The 19,246-nt window shown below is 37.3% G+C and overlaps 1 protein-coding gene across 2 annotated transcripts in view; it reads left to right on the forward strand.

The window, feature by feature from the left end:
• Positions 1–17,774, forward strand: part of Prkdc (protein kinase, DNA-activated, catalytic subunit) — a 175,759-nt gene extending 157,985 nt beyond the window's left edge. For both annotated transcript variants that reach the window (XM_071602379.1, XM_027932827.2), the window contains exons 77-86: positions 1,819–2,023; positions 3,048–3,115; positions 4,150–4,370; positions 4,644–4,736; positions 7,923–8,012; positions 8,211–8,282; positions 8,355–8,556; positions 9,133–9,321; positions 9,926–10,065; positions 17,515–17,774. In XM_071602379.1, coding sequence (XP_071458480.1) covers positions 1,819–2,023; positions 3,048–3,115; positions 4,150–4,370; positions 4,644–4,736; positions 7,923–8,012; positions 8,211–8,282; positions 8,355–8,556; positions 9,133–9,321; positions 9,926–10,065; positions 17,515–17,719 — 1,485 coding nt within the window. In that variant the 3' untranslated portion in view covers positions 17,720–17,774. The remainder of the gene's footprint in view (positions 1–1,818; positions 2,024–3,047; positions 3,116–4,149; positions 4,371–4,643; positions 4,737–7,922; positions 8,013–8,210; positions 8,283–8,354; positions 8,557–9,132; positions 9,322–9,925; positions 10,066–17,514) is intronic.
• Positions 17,775–19,246: the final 1,472 nt, after the last annotated feature.

A 19,246-nucleotide genomic window follows, 5' to 3' on the forward strand; every position in this document is an offset into this window, starting at 1 on the left:
GAATTTGCAGGCCATACGAGTCCATTACCAGAACTTGTATCTGTTGTCATCATATCATGCAAAGGCAGTTCCAGAGGGTGCTTTGGCAAGTAGGCTGGATAAAATAATGGCTTACATTCTATGGTTTGTTGAACCATGTTCTAAATAAAAGAAGCTGGAGCTGAAGAGTGGGCAACTTTCCCAAAATCAATGAGAACATCAGATTGCAAATTAGACTTGGGTCTCCTCACCTCATAGGATCTAGGGCACCCTTGTGAAAGGGTTTCGGTTTAGCAGCTCCTCTTTTCTACAGCCTGTCCTGCCCTCCAGTACCCTATTTCCTCTGCCAGGCTGAGAACGACCTCATTTGGAAAAATTCTATTAGGCCTCCAGTAAAGAGTGCAGGTTATGTCTTTGAATTCTTGTCTACCTTCTTTCCCTGCATGCTGGACACAATAAGACTCTGCCCCAAAAATCTATCAAAGCAGACCATTATTTTCCCCAGCTGCTGTGAGCATAGCTGCAATAGCCCTCTCCTGGGTACACCAACAGTGTGGCAGAAATATGCCTGTTGTTCGTAGCAGACATGAGATTCTTTGGAGTCAAATTTCTAGTGTATTGGAAAACTTATTCAGAACTTTATACCTTCTTCCAAATTAACAAATATTTTTCATTAATTTAAACTAAAACCTGCCAAAATGAAGTAAGTGACTCAGGTTTCACTTTAGAGGGTCCTTAAGGGCATTAGGCCTTTCAAATATATGATTGCTAGTTAAATTTGGGAAATAGCTAATCTTTCCATGTATTCTAAGAATGGTAGATTATTTCTATATTTTAATCCATTTATAGATTAAAGACGTCATAAATACATATATATGTATATATGCATATATATGTATGTGTTAATTTTCCTGTTATGGATTATCTTAAAATAGAACTTTTATTTCATGTATACCAGATTTATGTTGTTAATTAGTTCTAAATTGGGTAAATCTTGACAACTATTAAGTTATTGTTAGTAATAATCTTGTTTCTTTTTTTTATTTGATATCAGGATTATCATTCAAATATTTGAGTAAGACTAATATAAAGAAAGAATTGATATATTCAAAGTTGTAGAATTTCTAATAATAATTGCTTTTAGAACTAAAGATTATCTAAATAAATTTATACTCATGTTATCATCCAAAATAGTATCATGAAAGATTTTTACCAAGAAAAGTAGCCTTCTCTTACTTTTTTGTCTATTTTTCTCTTCAGCTTAAATAAAGAATCATGGGCTTTTCATTTTTGTTGAATTACTCCCTTAATTTTATTGTTTTTAACATTATTCCTAATTATTTGTGTCATTGTAATGCTGTAGACCCAGAACTAGACAGTGGACACAAAGAAATTAATTGACCTTGCCAAGTTTTTGTTTTAATTTTTTGGTAGTTGTAGATGGACAGCATGCCTTTATTTTATTTATTTATTTTTATGTGGCGATAAGGATCGCACCCAGAGCCTCACATGTACTAGGCAAGCGCTCTGCCATGAGCTCCAGCTCCAGCCTGACCTTGCCAAGTTTTTACAGCCCTCATTAGCATATAACTGCAAGAATTTAGAATTTATAGCTACAAGTCATTATAACCATGACCTTTCTAAGGGAACACAAGTTACCAACAAAAGGCAGGCTCCAGATGTTCTAGAGTATTAAAATATTCTGGAAAAGTAAAACTGTACATCTTAAAAGCACAGAATAAACCTATGTAATTGAGCCCTTATAAAAATTCATAAGCTTAGAGCCTTTTCCTAAATTCAAACCAAACATGAGTCTTTGTAACAGATTATTAATTTTAGGCCTTTGGGAAAGAATTTGATGAACACTTTGGGAAAAAAGGTTCTAAACTACCTGGAATGAAACTCAGTGACTTCAATGACATCACCAACTCTCTGCTTTTAAAAATGAGAAGAGACACAAAGCCACCTGGGAATCTGAAAGAGTGCTCTCCCTGGATGAGTGAGTTCAAAGTGGAGTTCCTGAGAAATGAGCTGGAGATTCCTGGTGAGTTAAAACCCCCAGGTACAAAATCAAACTTAAGAACAGCAACATGACAAGAACTCGGTTTCTAAGTAGTGATATCAGGATCTTGGTAGTTGCCCCCCAACTCTCTCTTTAAAGGATTTTAAAATTTCACATATTTTTCATCATTAGGAAAATCTATAACAAGTGTTCAGATTTTCATTTACTAATTACCTCTGAGTATACCCACCTTTGCTCTTGAGTAACTTTTCTTCAGAAACATAACACAGGTATAGAAGCAGGTCCCTTCTGGGACATACATGCTGATACTGTTTAAAGGACTAGTTAATGATAAATGACTTACCTGCAGGAAAAAGGATCATGACACGGAGACATACAGCAGGTGAACCAGATGTGAACAAGGCATGATTTTTGAGAGGAAATGTAGTACATCCGAAGTTTTTCATACTGGAATTTGCAAGAGCAAAAAATGTTTTAATCCGATTACTCATATTCTCATTACAGTGAATACAAGGAAAAACATTTGGAGATTTTCTTTGCTTTTATTAACAACTGAGCAACTGAGGATAAGCCTCCTCACTTACCACTGATCTACCTTGAGATAAGAGTTCCAGTTCAGTACACTAATCTTTCTATTTGGAATTTGTCATTTAGAATAGGAGGCTAACTTCCATTAAGAAGTAATAGCATTTTTTAAAAAAGTCCATCTTTGCCAGGCACAGTGTGGCACATGCCTGTAATCCCAACACTTGGGATGCTGAGGCAAGAGGATTGCAAGTTCAAAGCCAGCCTCAGCAGATTAGTGAGGCACTTAGCATCTCAACAAGACCCTGTGTCTAAATAAAACATTAAAAAAGGCTGGGGTTGTGGCTCAGTGGTTAAGCACCCCTAGGTTCAATACCCAGTAACGCCCCCCCCCCCCCCCCCCCCGCCGCCAAAAAAAATTTATCACAGTAGATTAGCATTTTATTAGATCAGCAGATACATTTTAAAATACAAAGCTCTGTAACAAGCTATTCTAAGCAGGCTCTGTGATTTGTTTTAGGTCAGTATGATGGCAGGGGAAAGCCACTGCCTGAATACCACGCACGGATCTCTGGGTTTGATGAGCGGGTAAGTGTGAGGGTTTGCAACTCCTGTCACTATAATGGGGACTCTTAGTGCGCGGTTTGTAACTCTTTTTTTAATTATTATTTTTTTTAATAGTTGTAGATGGACAGCATGCTTTATTTGTTTAGTTTTTTATGCAGGGCTAAGGATCAAACCCAGTGTCTCACACATGCTAAGCAAGTGCTCTGCCACTGAGTTACGGCCCCAGCCCAGTGGCTTGTAATGAGAATAACGTGTGTGAGAATAACGTGTTTGCCCCCACTAAGGAAGGGACAATTAATTTTCCATGCTGTTCTCAAATTGTATGGAGTTTTCTGACTTTTTTTTGAAAATCAGAGACTCATTTTCTTAATTTCCTCAGTGTTTCAACATCAATTATGTGTAAGGATATAGTAAACTCAAAAGATTTTACTGTATGTGTATCCATTTTTAAATATGTGGAGAATTAACTTATTATAAAAAGTTTCCATGTTGAATATCATTGTTGCAACGGACACCCACAACTCTATGCAATTATTTGTAACCAAGAATATTAGATTTCTGTTGGACAGCATTCGGGCACAAACAGATAACAGAAATATTTCACTGGCCTCTAAAGTCTGCTGGCCCAGGTTCTTTGTTCTTGTCACCTCACCCGGTATTCAGGGGGAGGTTTCTGAGGAATGTATGTAACTTTTCCACTTCTGATGATATGATGGGCCTAGATCATAGATTGTACTTAAAACATTTTTTTTGCCTTCAGGCTTGTGCCTGTAGTCCCAGCAACTTGGGAGACTGAGGCAAGAGGATAATGAGAGCTCACAATATAAAGACCAGCCTGTACAGCACAGTAATATTCCATCTCAAAAAAATAAAATAAGATTTCACTCAAAAACAAACAAAACAAAAACCTACGAAGGTATTTTTTGCTGGGTGCACTGGCACATACCTATAGTCCCAGCTACTGGGGAGGCTGAGGCAAGGGTACCTTGACTTTGGGCAGCAATAGTGAAACCTTGTCTCTTGTAAAACAAAACAAAAATCCTTTATTTTTAAAGGTAAAAGTAATGGCTTCTATAAGAAAACCAAAGCGCATCATCATCCGAGGCCATGATGAAAGGGAGTACCCATTCCTTGTAAAAGGTGGTGAGGACCTTCGGCAGGACCAGCGCATTGAGCAGCTCTTCGAAGTCATGAATGTCATCCTCTCCCAGGATTCTGCCTGCAGTCAGAGAAACATGCAGTTAAGAACATACCGTGTGGTGCCCATGACCTCCAGGTGCGGCCCAAGCACATGTAGGATTCTGCCCTGGGCTGGGCTCTTGTGTCTGTTCAGAGGTGGGCATGGGGGTGGCTAGACAGGTTGGTCCCTTGGACCCCACAGACAGAGCACTAGACTGCACTTAAACACTTGCTGACCTCTGTAGGGAAAGTAAGTTCAGAATGAATGTGAGGAATCTGTTTTGCTTTGATTCTCCACACATTTTTTTCTAGGGCAGAAAGAGCAATTCAGGTTTGCATTTATTTACAAACTTTTCATTTTCCTTTTCAGATTAGGATTAATTGAATGGATTGAAAATACATTTACCTTGAAGGACTTTCTTTTGAATAACATGTCACAAGAGGAGAAAATGGCTTATTTGAGGTAGTGTGAAGCTGACTGCTCCTTCGTTAGTGCTACCTGCCCTCCAGACTGCTTTTACTCAAACAGTCCTTTCTTCCTTAGTAGTGTGGTTTCAAGTGTAGTTTCCTCTACCTCTTGTTCCCCTTGTAATTGGTGCTGCTATATCCGTACCCTTACTCTGCCTATGGCTGGGTGAATAAGCTAGATTGAGTACAAGATACTAAACGGTAATTGTATTATTTTACAACAGCCCTTTTTTTTTTTTTTAAGTATTAGCTTTGGGGGGAAAAATTTTTTTTTGTGGTACTGGGAATTGAACACTGAGCTACATACTCAACCTTCCCTCTCCTTTTTTCAAATGCTTATTTTGGCCTCAAACTTGTGATCCTCCTATCTCAGCCTCCTGAATATCTGGGATTATAGTTGTGTACTTTTTAACAAAGAAAAATCTGGAAAGAAATAAATGAATAAATAAAATCAACAGCTAACACTTATTTTCTGTGTACTAGGCAGGCACTAGTCTCAGTTCCTAATGTATGTGAACTCATTTATTTTTCAACAGTCTACAAGATGAGTATTATCACTTCTGTACAGATGAGAAAGTTGAGGTCCAGAGAGGTTAAATAACTCATCCTTAGTCATCCAGCCTCTAAGTGGCCTAACTGGAATTATTCCTGATTCATTCTGTATCATAATATGTATACTTTTACTTTTTCTGTAACCTTTTACTTGTTTTCTAATTATTCTGCAACAAACTTATATTTTCTAATCAGAAGGTTTTAAAACTTTTTTGTTTTTTTTTTCTAAAGGAAAATAAGGACAACATGATGAAAGATATGTTATAGGTAGAATTGGCAGGTTTTGGTGACAAGCTGTGGGATAAAGAGGAAATGGCTAAGAATGGCTGCAAGGCCTATTTCTCTTCTTTGTGTTATAATTCTTTCCCGAATGTAATTAAACAGATGCAATATTTTTTATCAGTCAGTTTCTAACACACATAAAATTAAGCATATTTTCATCAAACTCACATTCCCATAGTAAATAGGTCATCATTTGCCAACCTTTTTTTTTCTTCCTTCGATGCTAGTGATTGAACCCTACCACCTCTTGATTCCACACATTTGAATTTTTTGCCTAGAATCGCTTCTCCTTTCTTTGGAAGACAGGAAAGCTGACGAACACTGCTTCCTGCCATCAGAAATTCTTGGTCTCTGGCCAGGCTTGGTGGGACATACCTACATCTCAGGAAACAGAGGTTGAAGGATCTCAAGTTTGAGGCCAGCCTGGGTAATTTGGAAACTGTTTCAGAATTAATAAAAGGAGTGGAGATGTAGCTCACTGGTAAAGTAGCCCTGGGTTTGATCCCATACCACCAAAAAAAAAAAAAGAAAAGAAGAAGAAAGGAATTCTAGGTCTCAGTCTGGCACTGAAGTCCTGACTCTCAGTATTGTGAACTCCAGACTCACCCTTCCTGTGCTTTCCAGTCTCCTTTGGTAAGATGGGGTAGTTCAGTGGAATAGCAGACAGTGAACATGGGTATCAGTGAGTTCAAAGTATTTTCACATAAGGATGGTATAAATTTACTTCTGACTACCTTTTTTTTTGTACTGGGGATTGAACTCAGGGGCACTCAACCACTGAGCCACATCTCCAGCCCTATTTTATATCTTAGAGACAAGGTCTCACTGAGTTGCTTAGCATCTTGCTAAGTTGCTGAGATTGTCTTTGAACTCAGGATCCTCCTGCTTCAGCCTCCTGAGCCACTGGGATGACAGGTGTGCCCCACTGTGCCCAGCTTCTGACTACCTTTTTTTTAAAGGCAATTCCAACATCCTATTATTAAGTTATTGATGTTTGTTACTAGGAATTGGAACCCAGGGTATCGGGCATACTAGGCAAGCACTCTATCTTTGAACCCTTTTTATTTTATTTGAGATAGGGTCTCACTAAATTTCCCAGGTTTGTGGTCCTCCTGCCTTAGCTTGAGTAACTTACAGGCATATACTGGCTGCTGTTTTTGTCTTGATAAGAATTTTCCAGGGGGGGGGGTTAATTTTTTTTTTTTTTTTTTGTAGTTTTAGATGGACAGAATGCCTTTATTTTGTTTTTATTTTTATGTGGTGCTGAGGATCGAACCCAATGCTTCACTCATGCTAGGCAAGTGCTCTGCCACTGAACCATAGCCCCAGCCCCATATTGCAGTTTTCAACCTAAAGATTTTCATGTCTTTTAAAACTAGGAGAAGAGCCAGGAATAGTGGCACATACCTGTAATTCCAGTGACTTAAGCTAAGGCAGAAGGATCATAGGTTCAAATCTATCCTGGGCAACTTAGCAAGACCCTGTCATAAAATAAGAAAATAAAGAAAAGGGCTGGGTTGAAGTTTAGTAGTAAAGTGCACCTGGGTTCCATCCCAGTACCACAGGATGTGGGCTGAGGGTAGCTAGGAGAAGAAAGCCAGCGCAGTGGCTCCACCTATAGTCCCAGCTATTGGGGACTGAGCAGGAGGCTTGTTTCAGCCCAGGATTTCGAGCCCAACTAGTAAGACAACATAGTAAGACTGTCTCAAAAGAAAGAATATATGAGGAGAGGATTTAAGTTAAAGGGGAGTAGTCTATTTGTGAATTTAACTTTGTAGTAAAAGTTCAGGCAGAAAACAGATGGAATAAATTTCCCACTTCATACAGAGAATAAGATAAGCTAAACTTTAAGTGTTTTTGTCGAGGAGGCCCATGATTCTAAAACTCTGATAGGAAATTTCTTGGGTTTCTTTGGAGTAATTAAAAATGAATAATGGCATATTGAAAGTCTAGATCCACAGTAAAATGGGTTTGGTGTTAATATAATATTAAGTATGATTGCCAGGTGTGGTGGTGCATGCCTGTAATCCCAGCAACTTGGGAGGCTGGGGCAGGAAGATTATAATTTTGAGGCCAGCCTCAGCAACTTAGCAAGACCTATCTCAAAATAAAAATTTGAAAAGGAATGGGGATGGTAGATCAGGATGGTATGCTCAGTGGTAGAGCATACCTGCCTTCCATCCCTAATCATAAAACTAAAATAATAAGTAAATGTGATTAAAAGTCACCTTTACTTTTTTTCCTCCCTCTTCCCTATTTTTTAATGAATTCTTGGTGATTTGTGCCTTTAAAATCATGTTATGCTAAATATCTCCCTGATTCCAATTCCCTTTTTCGTACTTGTTAGTGATTCCAGAGCACCAGTGATGGAATATAAAGACTGGCTTAAGAAAATGTCCGGAAAACATGATGCTGGAGCATATGCGCTAATGTATAAGTGAGTTCTGTTTTGATTTTCTTTTGTATCGTCTAGTTCTTCTCAAAGTTGCATATTTACTTTTTATCCTTAGAAAGTTTTGCTTTAGATCATCAAAATCTAGTTATTTGATTTTTAAGCTTCAGTATAAACAAAACTTTAAATTTCAAGTCATGAAAAATTTGTTCTAATAAGACTTTTACCATTATTAAATCATAGGAGAGCCAACCGTACAGAAACAGTCATGGCTTTCAGAAAAAGAGAAAGTAAAGTACCTGCCAGTCTCTTAAAGTAAGTGTACTTGTGATTTCATGAACACTGTAGTGCAAAACAAAGATCACACAGGGCTCTTCTCTGTCCTAGGAGGGCCTTCATGAAGATGAGCACAGGCCCCGAGGCCTTCCTGGCTCTTCGCTCCCACTTTGCCAGCTCCCACGCTCTGCTGTGTGTCAGCCACTGGCTTCTCGGGATTGGAGACAGACACCTGAACAATTTCTTGATAACGATGGAGACAGGCAGCATGATTGGAATTGACTTTGGACATGCATTTGGATCAGCTACCCAGGTGTGTTTGCCTTATCTTGTTGGCTATTTTAGAATCCATGTAATTTAGCAACACCTCAAGTAGTAGATAGTTTAAAGAAGAAATGGCTTGTTAAGTTGGTTCCGTCATGATAGTTGAATCTGACATTTTTGAAGTAATATATAATCTCATCCTAGCTTCAGGCTTGTTTAGGCAGGTCATAGGAGATGTGATCAGAGACAGGAGTAAAATGCATTCCTGTTTAGGACGACTCTGTAGAAGTTTTATGAAGATCTATAATCAAAATGTCTTGCGCAAAATGTGATACAGATCTTTTCTCCGCCACTAGCCTCTGAGTGTTGGTGATGACACTTATAAATCTCTGTGGGTTATATGTTGCTCCACATGGACTCTGGCTTTGTGATCGTGGTGCAAGTTGAGTGGATTACCATTGGGCCCAGGAATTCATGTGGGTAGCTTATTTCAAAAAAAGAGGAGTTTGTAGTCATACTAAAAGCAAATAGTTTATTTGAGAAGACATTTCATTAATGTTTGTTATTTTGAGATATCTAGTTAATATATTCTGCATTTTGCATGTCTATTTTTTCTCTTGTTTAGTTTCTGCCAGTCCCTGAGTTGGTGCCTTTCCGTCTAACCCGCCAATTTATCAATCTGCTGTTACCAATGAAAGAAATGGGCCTCATGTACAGTGTCATGATACATGCCCTGAGGGCCTTCCGTGCAGAGGCAGACCTGCTTATTAACACCATGGATGTGTTTGTAAGAGAGCCCTCCTTTGATTGGAAGGTAGGTTTAGTTTTATAAGTGCTTTTTCCTTTTATCAGTGTCACAGTATGTGACATGGTGTCTGTTTTATGGTGAAAATGTATCAAGTTTGTTTGCTAAAGTATCTATATTATTTTGTACTGCATTTCTCAAAATTAACATTTGGGGCCATTCAGCCAGAAAACTAGATAAGAGGCAAAATCCTTACTTGGAGAAAACTGTTGCTTAAATTGAGTTTACTTCCTACTGGGTGTGAGATTACAGACCCATTGGTGATGGTGGGTCCAGTTTCTCTCTGGCACCACTTTTAATTTTAAAAATTGTTCCATGTGAAGCTTTCATGGATCATGAAGTCAGATAGTGCCATCTTAACCTCAGTGGTTATCCAGGACATAGCCCCAGAAGAATGAAGCCTGTGGTGCTCATCCTTCCTAGGGAGTGATATCTCCTACCTCCCTGCAGCAGCACCTCAAGTCACTAAAATGTATGCCACTGTTAAAATGTTATAGGTTCCCAGTTGCACTTGTTAAGTTCATTACTTGATTTAATGTTATAGCAGAGAAATATATACTGTTCTATATTCTATATACTGTTATAGCAGAGAAATCATGTTCTTTTTCTTCAGAATTTTGAACAAAAAATGCTGAAAAAAGGAGGATCATGGATTCAAGAAATAAATATAACTAAAAAAAATTGGTATCCTCAGCAGAAGATATGTTATGCTAAGAGAAAGTTAGCAGGTGCCAATCCTGCAGTTATTACTTGGTAAGATTGTTATTGGGGGGAGACGGGTAATACCAATATATTACCATTTCTTAAAGAATCATTGTAGGTACAAAGTGCCAAGCACTTTAGGCCTTTGGGAGTAGTGTGACTATCCTCACTTTATAAATGAGGAAAGCCAGGGTTAGAGAGGTGACTCCTCCAAAGCCAGGAGAGGCCTGTGACTCAAACCTGTGTGCCTGAGCCTGTTCTCTGCACAGTCTTTGGGCTTCAGGTTAGTGCCTGGAATAACCTATCAATATGAGGATCAGAAGGCATATTCTTAGATGGTGCCAGAAGAGAGATTTGGGGTTTAAATTTGCTTTTGTCCTTTTTTGGAGCATTGAACCCATTTGGCCCTAATGGGCATAGCACCTAGGTATATTGGCTCTTAAATTTTTTTCTTAACTAAGGTCTGAAGCAAATAATATTTATAGAGATTATTTCTAGGAAATGAAATTAAACTTCACAATTAAATAGAAGTAAATGGCAGTCTGTGGTCAGTTTGTTGTTTTGCTTTGTTTATTGATTTTGTGGTACTGGGGTTGAACCCAAAGGCATTCTACCACAGAACTATGTCCTAGCCCTTTTTATTTTACTTTGAGGCAGGGACTTCCTGAGTTGCCCAAGCTGGCCTCAAACTTGAAATCCTCCTGCCTCAGCCTCCCAAGTAGCTGGGATTATAAGTGTGTGCCACCACAACTGGTTTAACATTTTGTTTTGTTTGTTAATTAATTTATTTATTTTAATTAGGTATATCTGACAGCAGAATGCATTTCGATTCATTGTACGTAACTGCACCACAACTTTACATTTCTATGGTTGTACACAGTGTAGCATCACACCATTTGTACAGTCATACTTGTACCTAGGGTAATGATGTCCATCTCATTCCACCATCTTTCCTGCCCCCATGCATCCTCCCTACCCTCTCTCCCCTTTGCCCAAAGTTCCTCCATTTTCCCCATGCCTCCCCCCTCCCCATTTTGGATCAGCGTCCACTTATCAGAGAGAACATTCGGCCTTGGTTTTTTGGGATTGGCTTACTTTGCTTAGCATGATATTCTCCAACTCCATTCATTTACCTGCAAATATCATAATTTTATTCTCTTTTAATGCTGAATAGTATTCTGTTGTGTATATATACTACAGTTTCTTTATTCATTCATCTGTTAAAGGGTATCTACTTTGCTTCCACGGTTTAGCTATTGTGAATTGAGCTGTTATGAAGATTGATGTAGCTGCATTCCTATAGTATGCTGATTTTAAGTCCTTTGGGTATATACCAAGGAGTGGGATAGCTGGGTCAAATGGTGGTTCCATTCCAAGTTTTTAAAGGAATCTCTATACAACTTTCCATAGTAGTTGCACCAATTTGCAATCCCACCAGCAATGTATGAGTATACCTTTTTCCCCACATCCTCACCAACACTTATTTTTGTTTGTATTCTTGATAGCTGCCATTCTGATTAAAGTGAAATAAAATCTTAGAGTAGTTTTGATTTGCATTTCTCTAATTACTAGAGATGTTGAATATTTTTTCATATTTGTTGATCGAATGTATCCCTTCTTCTGAGAAGTTGTCTGTTCAGCTCCCTAGTCCATTTATTGATTGGGTAGTTTTTTTGTTTTGTTTTGTTTTGGTGTCAAGTTTTTTGAGTTCTTCATATATCCTGGAGATTAGTGCTCTATCTGAGGTGTGTGCGGCAAAAATTTGCTCCCAAAATGTAGGCTCTCTGTTCATCTCATTGATTGTTTCTTTTGCTGAGAAGAAGCTTTTTAGTTTGAGTCCATCCCATTTATTAATTCCTGATTTTATTTCTTGTGCTTTAGGAGTCTAGTTAAGGAACTCAGGAACTAATCCGATATGTTAAAGATTTGGGCATACTTTTTCCTCTATTAGGCGCGGGGTCTCTGAACTAATTCCTAGGTCATTGATCCGCTTTGAGTTGAGTTTTCTGCATGGAGAGAGAGGGGTTTAGTTTTATTTTGCTGTATATGGATTTCCAGTTCTCCCAGCGTCATTTATTGAAGAGGCTGTCTTTTCTCGACTGTATGTTTTTGGTGCCTTTGTCTAATATGCAATAACTGTATTTATGTGGGTTTGTCTCTGTGTCTTCTGTTCTGTACCATTAGTCTATATGTCTATTTTTGTGCCATGCCATTTTTGTTATTGTAACTTTGTAGTATAGTTTAAGGTCTGGTATTGTGATGCCTCCTGCTTCACTCTTCTTGCTAAGGATTGTTTGGCTATTCTGGGTCTCTTAATTTTTCAAATGAATTTCATGATTGCTTTTTCTATTTCTATAAGGAATGATGTTGGAATTTTAATTGCAATCACATTGAATCTGTATAGCACTTTGGGTAGCATGGCCATGTTGACAGTGTTAATTCTGCCTAACCTAGCACGCGGGAAATCTTTCCATCTTCTAAGATCTTCTTCAATTTCTTTCTTTAGTGTTCTGCAGTTTTCACTGTAGAGTTCTTTTACTTCTTTTGTTAGTTGATTCCCAATTTGTTGTTGTTGTTTTGAGGCTATTGTGATGGGGTAGTTTTCCTAATTTGTCTTTGAAAGGATTCATCACTGATGTATAGAAATGCATTTGATTTATGGGTATTGATTTTATATCCTGCTACTTTGCTTAATTCATTAATTAATTCTCCTCTAAGTGTAGAATCATGTCATCATCAAATAATGATAGATTGAGTTCTTCTTTTCCTGACCATATCCCTTTAATTTCTTTCGTCTAATTGCTCTGATTAGAGTTTCAAGGACTATGTTAAATAGAAGTGGTGACAGAGGGCATCCCTGTCTTGTTCCAGTTTTTAGAGGGAATGCTTTCAATTTTTCTCCATTTAGAATAATGTTGGCCTTGGGTTTAGCATAGATAGCTTTTACAATGTTGAGGTATGTTTATAGTACCCTAGTTTTTCTCGTGTTTTGAACATGAAAGGGTGCTTTATTTTGTCATGCTTTCTCTGCATCAGTTGATACAATCATATGATTCTTATCTTTAATTTTATTGATGTGATGAGTTAGTTATATGTTGAACCAAACTTGCCTCCCTGGAATGAACCCCTCTTGATCATGATGCAATATTTTTAATATGTTTTTGTATGCAGTTTGCCAGAATTTTTTGCATAAATGTTCACAAGGGATATTGGTTTTAATTTTTTTTTTCCTTGATATGCCTCTGCCTGGTTTTGGTATCGGCTCCCTTTAGTATTCTCTAAAAAAAACAAAGGGTTCCTTTCCTTTTCTATTTCATGGAATAACTTGGGGAGTATTGGTATTAATTCTTCTTTGTAGGTTTTGTAGAACTCAGCTGTGAATCTGTCTGGTCCTGGGGTATTCTTGGTTGGTAGGCTTTTGATGGCATCTTCTGTTTCCTTGCTTGAAATTGATATATTTAGGAGCTGGGGCTGTGGCTCAGTGGTAGAGCACTTGTCTAGCATGTGCGAGGCCCTGGGTTCGATCCTCAGCACCACATAAAAATAAATAAACAAAATAAAGGTAATGTATCCAACTACTTCTAAAAAATAAATATTAAAAAAATTGATCTGTTTAAATTGTGTATGTCCTCTTGACTCAGTTTGGGTTGATCAGATGCCTCTATAAATTTGTTGGTGTCTTCGAGATTTTCTGTTTTACTGGAGTATAAATTTTCAAAATAGTTTCTAATTGTTTTCTGTATTTCAATAGTGTCTTTCATGATATTTCCTTTTTCATCACAAATTTTAGTAATTTGAATTTTCTCCCTTCTTTTTTTCATTAGAGTGGCTAAGGGTTTGTCAGTATATTCAAAGAACTAGCTTTTTGTTTTGTCAGTTTTTTGAATTGTTTCTTTAGTTTCAATGTTATTGATTTCTGCCCTGATTTCAATTATTTCCTGTTTTCTGCTGCTTTTGGTATTGGTTTGTTCTTTTTCTAGGGCTTTGAGCTGTAATGTCAGATCATTTATTTTGTTGACTTTTTCTTCTTGTAATGAATGAACTCCATGCAATGAACTTTCCTCTTATTAGCACTACCTTCATAGTATCCCAGAGATTTTGATAAGTTGTATTGGAGTTCTCATTTACCTCTAAGAATTTTTTTTAAAACCTTTCCCCTGATGTCTTCTGTTATCCATGTGTCATTCAGTAGCATACTGTTTAGTCTCCAGGTGTTGGAGTAGCTTCTCTTTTTAATTTTATCATTGATTTCTAATTTCATTCCATTATGGTCTGATAGAATGTAGGTATCTCTATTTTTTTTGTATTTGCTAAGACTTGCTTTGTGGCATAACATATGGTCTGTTTTGGAGAAGAATCCATGTGCTCTTGAGAAGAAAGTGTATTCTCTCATTGATGGATGGATATTCTGTATATGTCTGTTAAAGTGCAAATTATAGTGGTAGCATGCTCACCTAGCGTGCGTGAGGCACTGGGTTCAATTCTCGGCATCACATAAAAATAAAGATATTGTGTCCACCTAAAACTGAAAAATAAATGTATTTTAAAAAGTGCAAATTATTGATTGTATTATTGAGTTCTATAGTTTCTTTGGTTAGTTTTTGTTTGGAAGACCTATCTGGTGGTGAGAGAGGTGTATTTAAGTCACCCAGTATTATTGTGTTGTGGTCTGTTTGGTTCTTGTATTTAAGGAGAGTTTGTTTGACATAAATAGATGCCCCATTGTTTGGGGCATAGATATTTATGATTGTTATGTCTTGTTGATGTATGAATCCCTTTAGCAGTATGAAATGTCCTTCTTTATCCCTTTTTGCTAGCTTTGATTTGAAGTCCACTTTATCTGATATGATGATGGAAACCCCTGCTTATATACATGGTCCATGTGAGTGGTACATTTTTTCCCACCCTTTCACCTTCAGTCTGTGGATGTCTTTTCCTGGGAGATGAGTCTCTTGAAGGCAGCATATTGTTGGGTCTTTTTTTAAAATCCAGTCTGTCAGTCTGTATCTTTTAATTGATGAGTTTAGGCTATTAATATTCAGGGTTATTATTGAAATATGATTTGTATTTCAGGACATTTGGGTTTATTTTTGGTTTTTAATTTGGTTTCTCCTTTGATTGGCCTTTCCTTTAGTGTAGTTCCTCCCCTTGCTGATTTTCGTTGTTGTGTTTCATTTCCTCCTCCTGGAATATTTTGCAGCAGATGCTCTGTAGTGCAGGCTTGCTTTCTTTCTTTCTTTCTCTATTTCTTTCTTTCTTTATTTCTAGTATTTTTTTTTTTTTAGTTATAGGTGGACACAATATCTTCATTTTATTTTTATGTGATGCTGAGGATCAAACCCAGTGCCTCTGGCATGCGAAGGGAGCGCTCTGCCTCTGAGTCACAATCCTAGCCCAGTACAGGCTTTCTTGCTGTTAATTATTTCAACTTTTGTTTATCATGAAAGATTTTTATTTTGTCATCAAATCTGAAGCTTAATTTGGCTGGATATAAGATTCTTGGTTGGCCTACGTTTTCTTTCAGAGTTTGGTATATGTTATTCCAGTGTCTCCTTGATTTGAGGGTCTGGGTTAAAAAAATCTACTGAGATCCGAATTGCTCTCCCCCTATATGTGATCTGATTCCTCTCTCTTGCAGCCTTTAAGATTCTCCTTATTCTCTATGCTAGGCATTGTCAGTATAATGTGCCTTGGTGTAGACCTGTTGTAATTTTGCATATTTGGTGTTCTGTAAGCCTCTTGTATTTGATTTTCCAATTCTTTCTTCATGTTTGGGAAATTTTCTGAAATTATCTCATTGAAGAGATTGTGCATTCGTTTGGTTAGAATCTCTGTGCCTTCCTCTATCCCATTAACTCTTAGATTTGGTCTTTTGATGTTGTCCCATAATTCTTGGATTTCTGTTCATAGTTTCTTACCATCTTCACTACATGGTCAACTTTATTTTCCAGATTGTATACTTTGTCTTCATTGTCTGACATTCTGCCTTCCAAGTGATCTAGTCTGTTTGTGATGCCTTCTGTTGAGTTTTTCATTTGGTTTATTGTTTCCTTCATTTCAAGGATTGTTTGGGGGTTTTTGTTGGTCCGCTTGTTTTGTTTTGGTACTAATGATTGAACCCAGGGTGCTTTACCCACTGGGTTACATCTCTTACCCTTTTTATTTTTTATTTTGAGACCAGGTCTTGTTAAATTGCTGAAGCTAGCTTTTAACTTGCTATTCGTCTACCTCATCCTCCTAAATCACTGGGATTACAGGTATGTGCCATCATACCTGGTTCAACATGTTGAACAGATGACAAGTAGTCTTTCCAGCAGGTGGTACTGGCAAAAGAGTGAAGTTCGATCCCTGTTTCATACCATCTACAAAAATAATTCAAAATAGATCAAAGACCTCAGTGTAAGAGTCAGCGATATAAAATGCTTAGAGAAAACATGGGTCAGCGTTCATTACCTTGCCAGGCCAGGTGGCACACGTCTGTAATCCCAGTGGCTCAGGAGAGTGAGACAGGAAGACTGAGAGTTCAAAGCCAGCCTCAGCAAAAGCAAGGTGCTAAGCCACTCAGACACTGTCTCTAAATAAAATACAAAATAGGGCTGGGGATATGGCTCAGTAGTCAAGTGTCCCTGAGTTTAATCCCTGGTCCTCACCCCCCAAAATTGTTTTTTCATGATCTTGAATTTGACTGACATTTAACATGTTAGGTATGACACCAAAAGCACTTCATCAACATTCAGAACTTTGTGCTTCAGATGTTATTATCAAGAAAGTGAGACGAGGGCCGGTGAGACAGAGTAGTGTTAAGCACTTAACTTGGCATGGCACAACCCTCTGGGTTAATTATCAACTCAGCAAAAAGAAAAAAAAAAACCCTAAAATGACAATCCACAGAATGGGAGAAAATACTTTTAAGTCATTTATTGACAAAGGATTTATATCTAATATCCATTTAAAACTCCTCAAACCCAATAATAAAAAGACAAATAGCCCAATTTTAAAATGGCCAAAGGAATCAAACAGACATTTCTCTACAGATAATGTACTATGAAAAAATGTTCAGCATAACTAGTCATCAGGAAAATGCAAATGAGATACTACTTCATACCCACTAAGGTGGTTATAAAACGGTATGTAACAAGTTTGGGTAAGAATGTACAGAAACTGGAATCTCATACACTGCTAGTGGGAGAGGGAAATGGTGGTTTTGCTGTGGGAAACAGTCTGAGTTAATTGGAAAGTTAAAGAGAGTATTTATTTGACCCAGCAATTCTCTGTATCCAGGAGAAAAGACAGTGTGATTGTACAAAAACTTGCAAATGAATTATAATAGTGACATTATTTATGTTTTATTTCCCTGCAAATCCAACCTTTGACTTCAAGGTTATGAGGATAGAAAAAAATTTGTAAGTGATGAGAAAATGTTTGGATGGGATAGCTAGGAATGCAAGCAACAAAGGAAAAACAATCTATGTTTTCATATTTGTTTAATCTTTTTTCCAGTGATGAGTTACTTCTCGGCCATGAGAAGTTTCCTGCCTTTGGGGATTACACAGCTGTAGCTCGGGGAAGCAAAGATCACAACATTCGTGCCCGAGAGCCAGACAGTGGCCTTTCGGAAGAGACTCAAGTGAAATGCTTGATTGACCAGGCAACAGACCCTAATATCCTTGGCAGAACTTGGGAAGGATGGGAGCCCTGGATGTGATATCTGTTGAAGTTTGCAGCTATAAAGCATTAAATTGTTTAAAGAATCTCCTAAACTTTCTCTCTTTTTTTAATTTTAATTTTTAATTGTTCTTTTTAATTATACATGATAGTAGAATGTATTTTGATATATCATACCTTCATGGAGTAAAATTTCCCATTTTTGTGGTTGTATATGATGTAGATTTACACTGGTCATAAGAATCTCCTAAACTTTCAGGGACAGCAGTCAGCTGATCTTGCTGAAGCACTAAAGAAAGAAACTTCTTCAATAATGCAGTTTTGTTTTTTTTTTAATAATGCAAGTTTTATAGCATGAGTTTCAATCAAGATCATGATGAGTAAATGAATAGTGATATGAATGAGAGATTATATTAGGGTTATAATAGGCTTATAATTAAAAATATATATCTAGGCTCATGAAAGTATTAAGAACATAGCAAGCTAGCCAGGTGTGGTGATGCACACCTGAAATCCCAGGTAACTAAGAGGCTGAGGCAGGAGAATCTGTAATTCAAGGCTAACATGGTCAACTAAGTAAGACCCTATCTCAAAAAATAAAAAAGGATGCCTCACATGCACAAGGCCCTGGGTTCTATCCCCAGCACAACGAATAAATATTTACATAAATAAATAAAAAGGGCTAGAGGTATTGCTCAATGGTAGAGTGCCCCTGGGTCCAATTCCCAGAACACTCCCCTGTGTGTGCATGAGCACAGGCATGCACACACACACAGCAAGTTAAATAAACCTCAATCTCAATATGTAAGTAAGAACATACCATGAACATTTTCATTACTTGTGGTACATTGGAAATAGTATGCAAAAGATTTCATCACTATGATTTTGTGAGAATTAAACCAGTAATATAATCAGTGGGATGCTATGTTGTATAAGCAATGTAGGAATACAAATGACAAATAAAGCTATGATCATGGAATATTAGATTTATAAATGTCTGAATTTGATATTTTTAAGATTTTTTTAGGTTATTTATTTATTTATTTTATTCTCTCCTAGTTATGAAACATGGTAGATATTCTCTCTGGAAGAGGAAGTATTAGCAGGGTGAAAACCTTGGTCTTAGTATTCACTTTTGCCACTTGCATACACACCTGGGAAGATAGATGTGCTTTGTGTCCCAGGCTCAAAAAAAACTTTAGAAATCTCAAGTGTGGAGATAAGGAAGAAAAAAGAAATCTATTTAAAATGATTTCCTATTTGGAGGGGAAAAGTGTACGTTCATTTTGAATTATGGAAGTGACTTTCTTCCCATCTGTCGATCTGTGTCTTCCTGCAGGCCTCTCTACCCCCATCTGATTTTAAGATCAGCTTTCAGCTTTATCTTGTTGGGTTTTGTCTTCATTTATATTTGGGAACTCTTGAATGCTTTTGAGAAACAACAATTTTAAGATTATGTCTAGTCTGGGAGTGAAGCTTAGTAGTAAAGTAGCGTGTCTACTAACATGCATGAGGCCTGGGTTTGATCTCCAACATTGTAAAAAAAATAAAATATGTAGTGAAGTTT

Source organism: Marmota flaviventris, chromosome 15, assembly GCF_047511675.1.
Source record: "Marmota flaviventris isolate mMarFla1 chromosome 15, mMarFla1.hap1, whole genome shotgun sequence".
Lineage (NCBI taxonomy): Eukaryota > Metazoa > Chordata > Mammalia > Rodentia > Sciuridae > Marmota > Marmota flaviventris.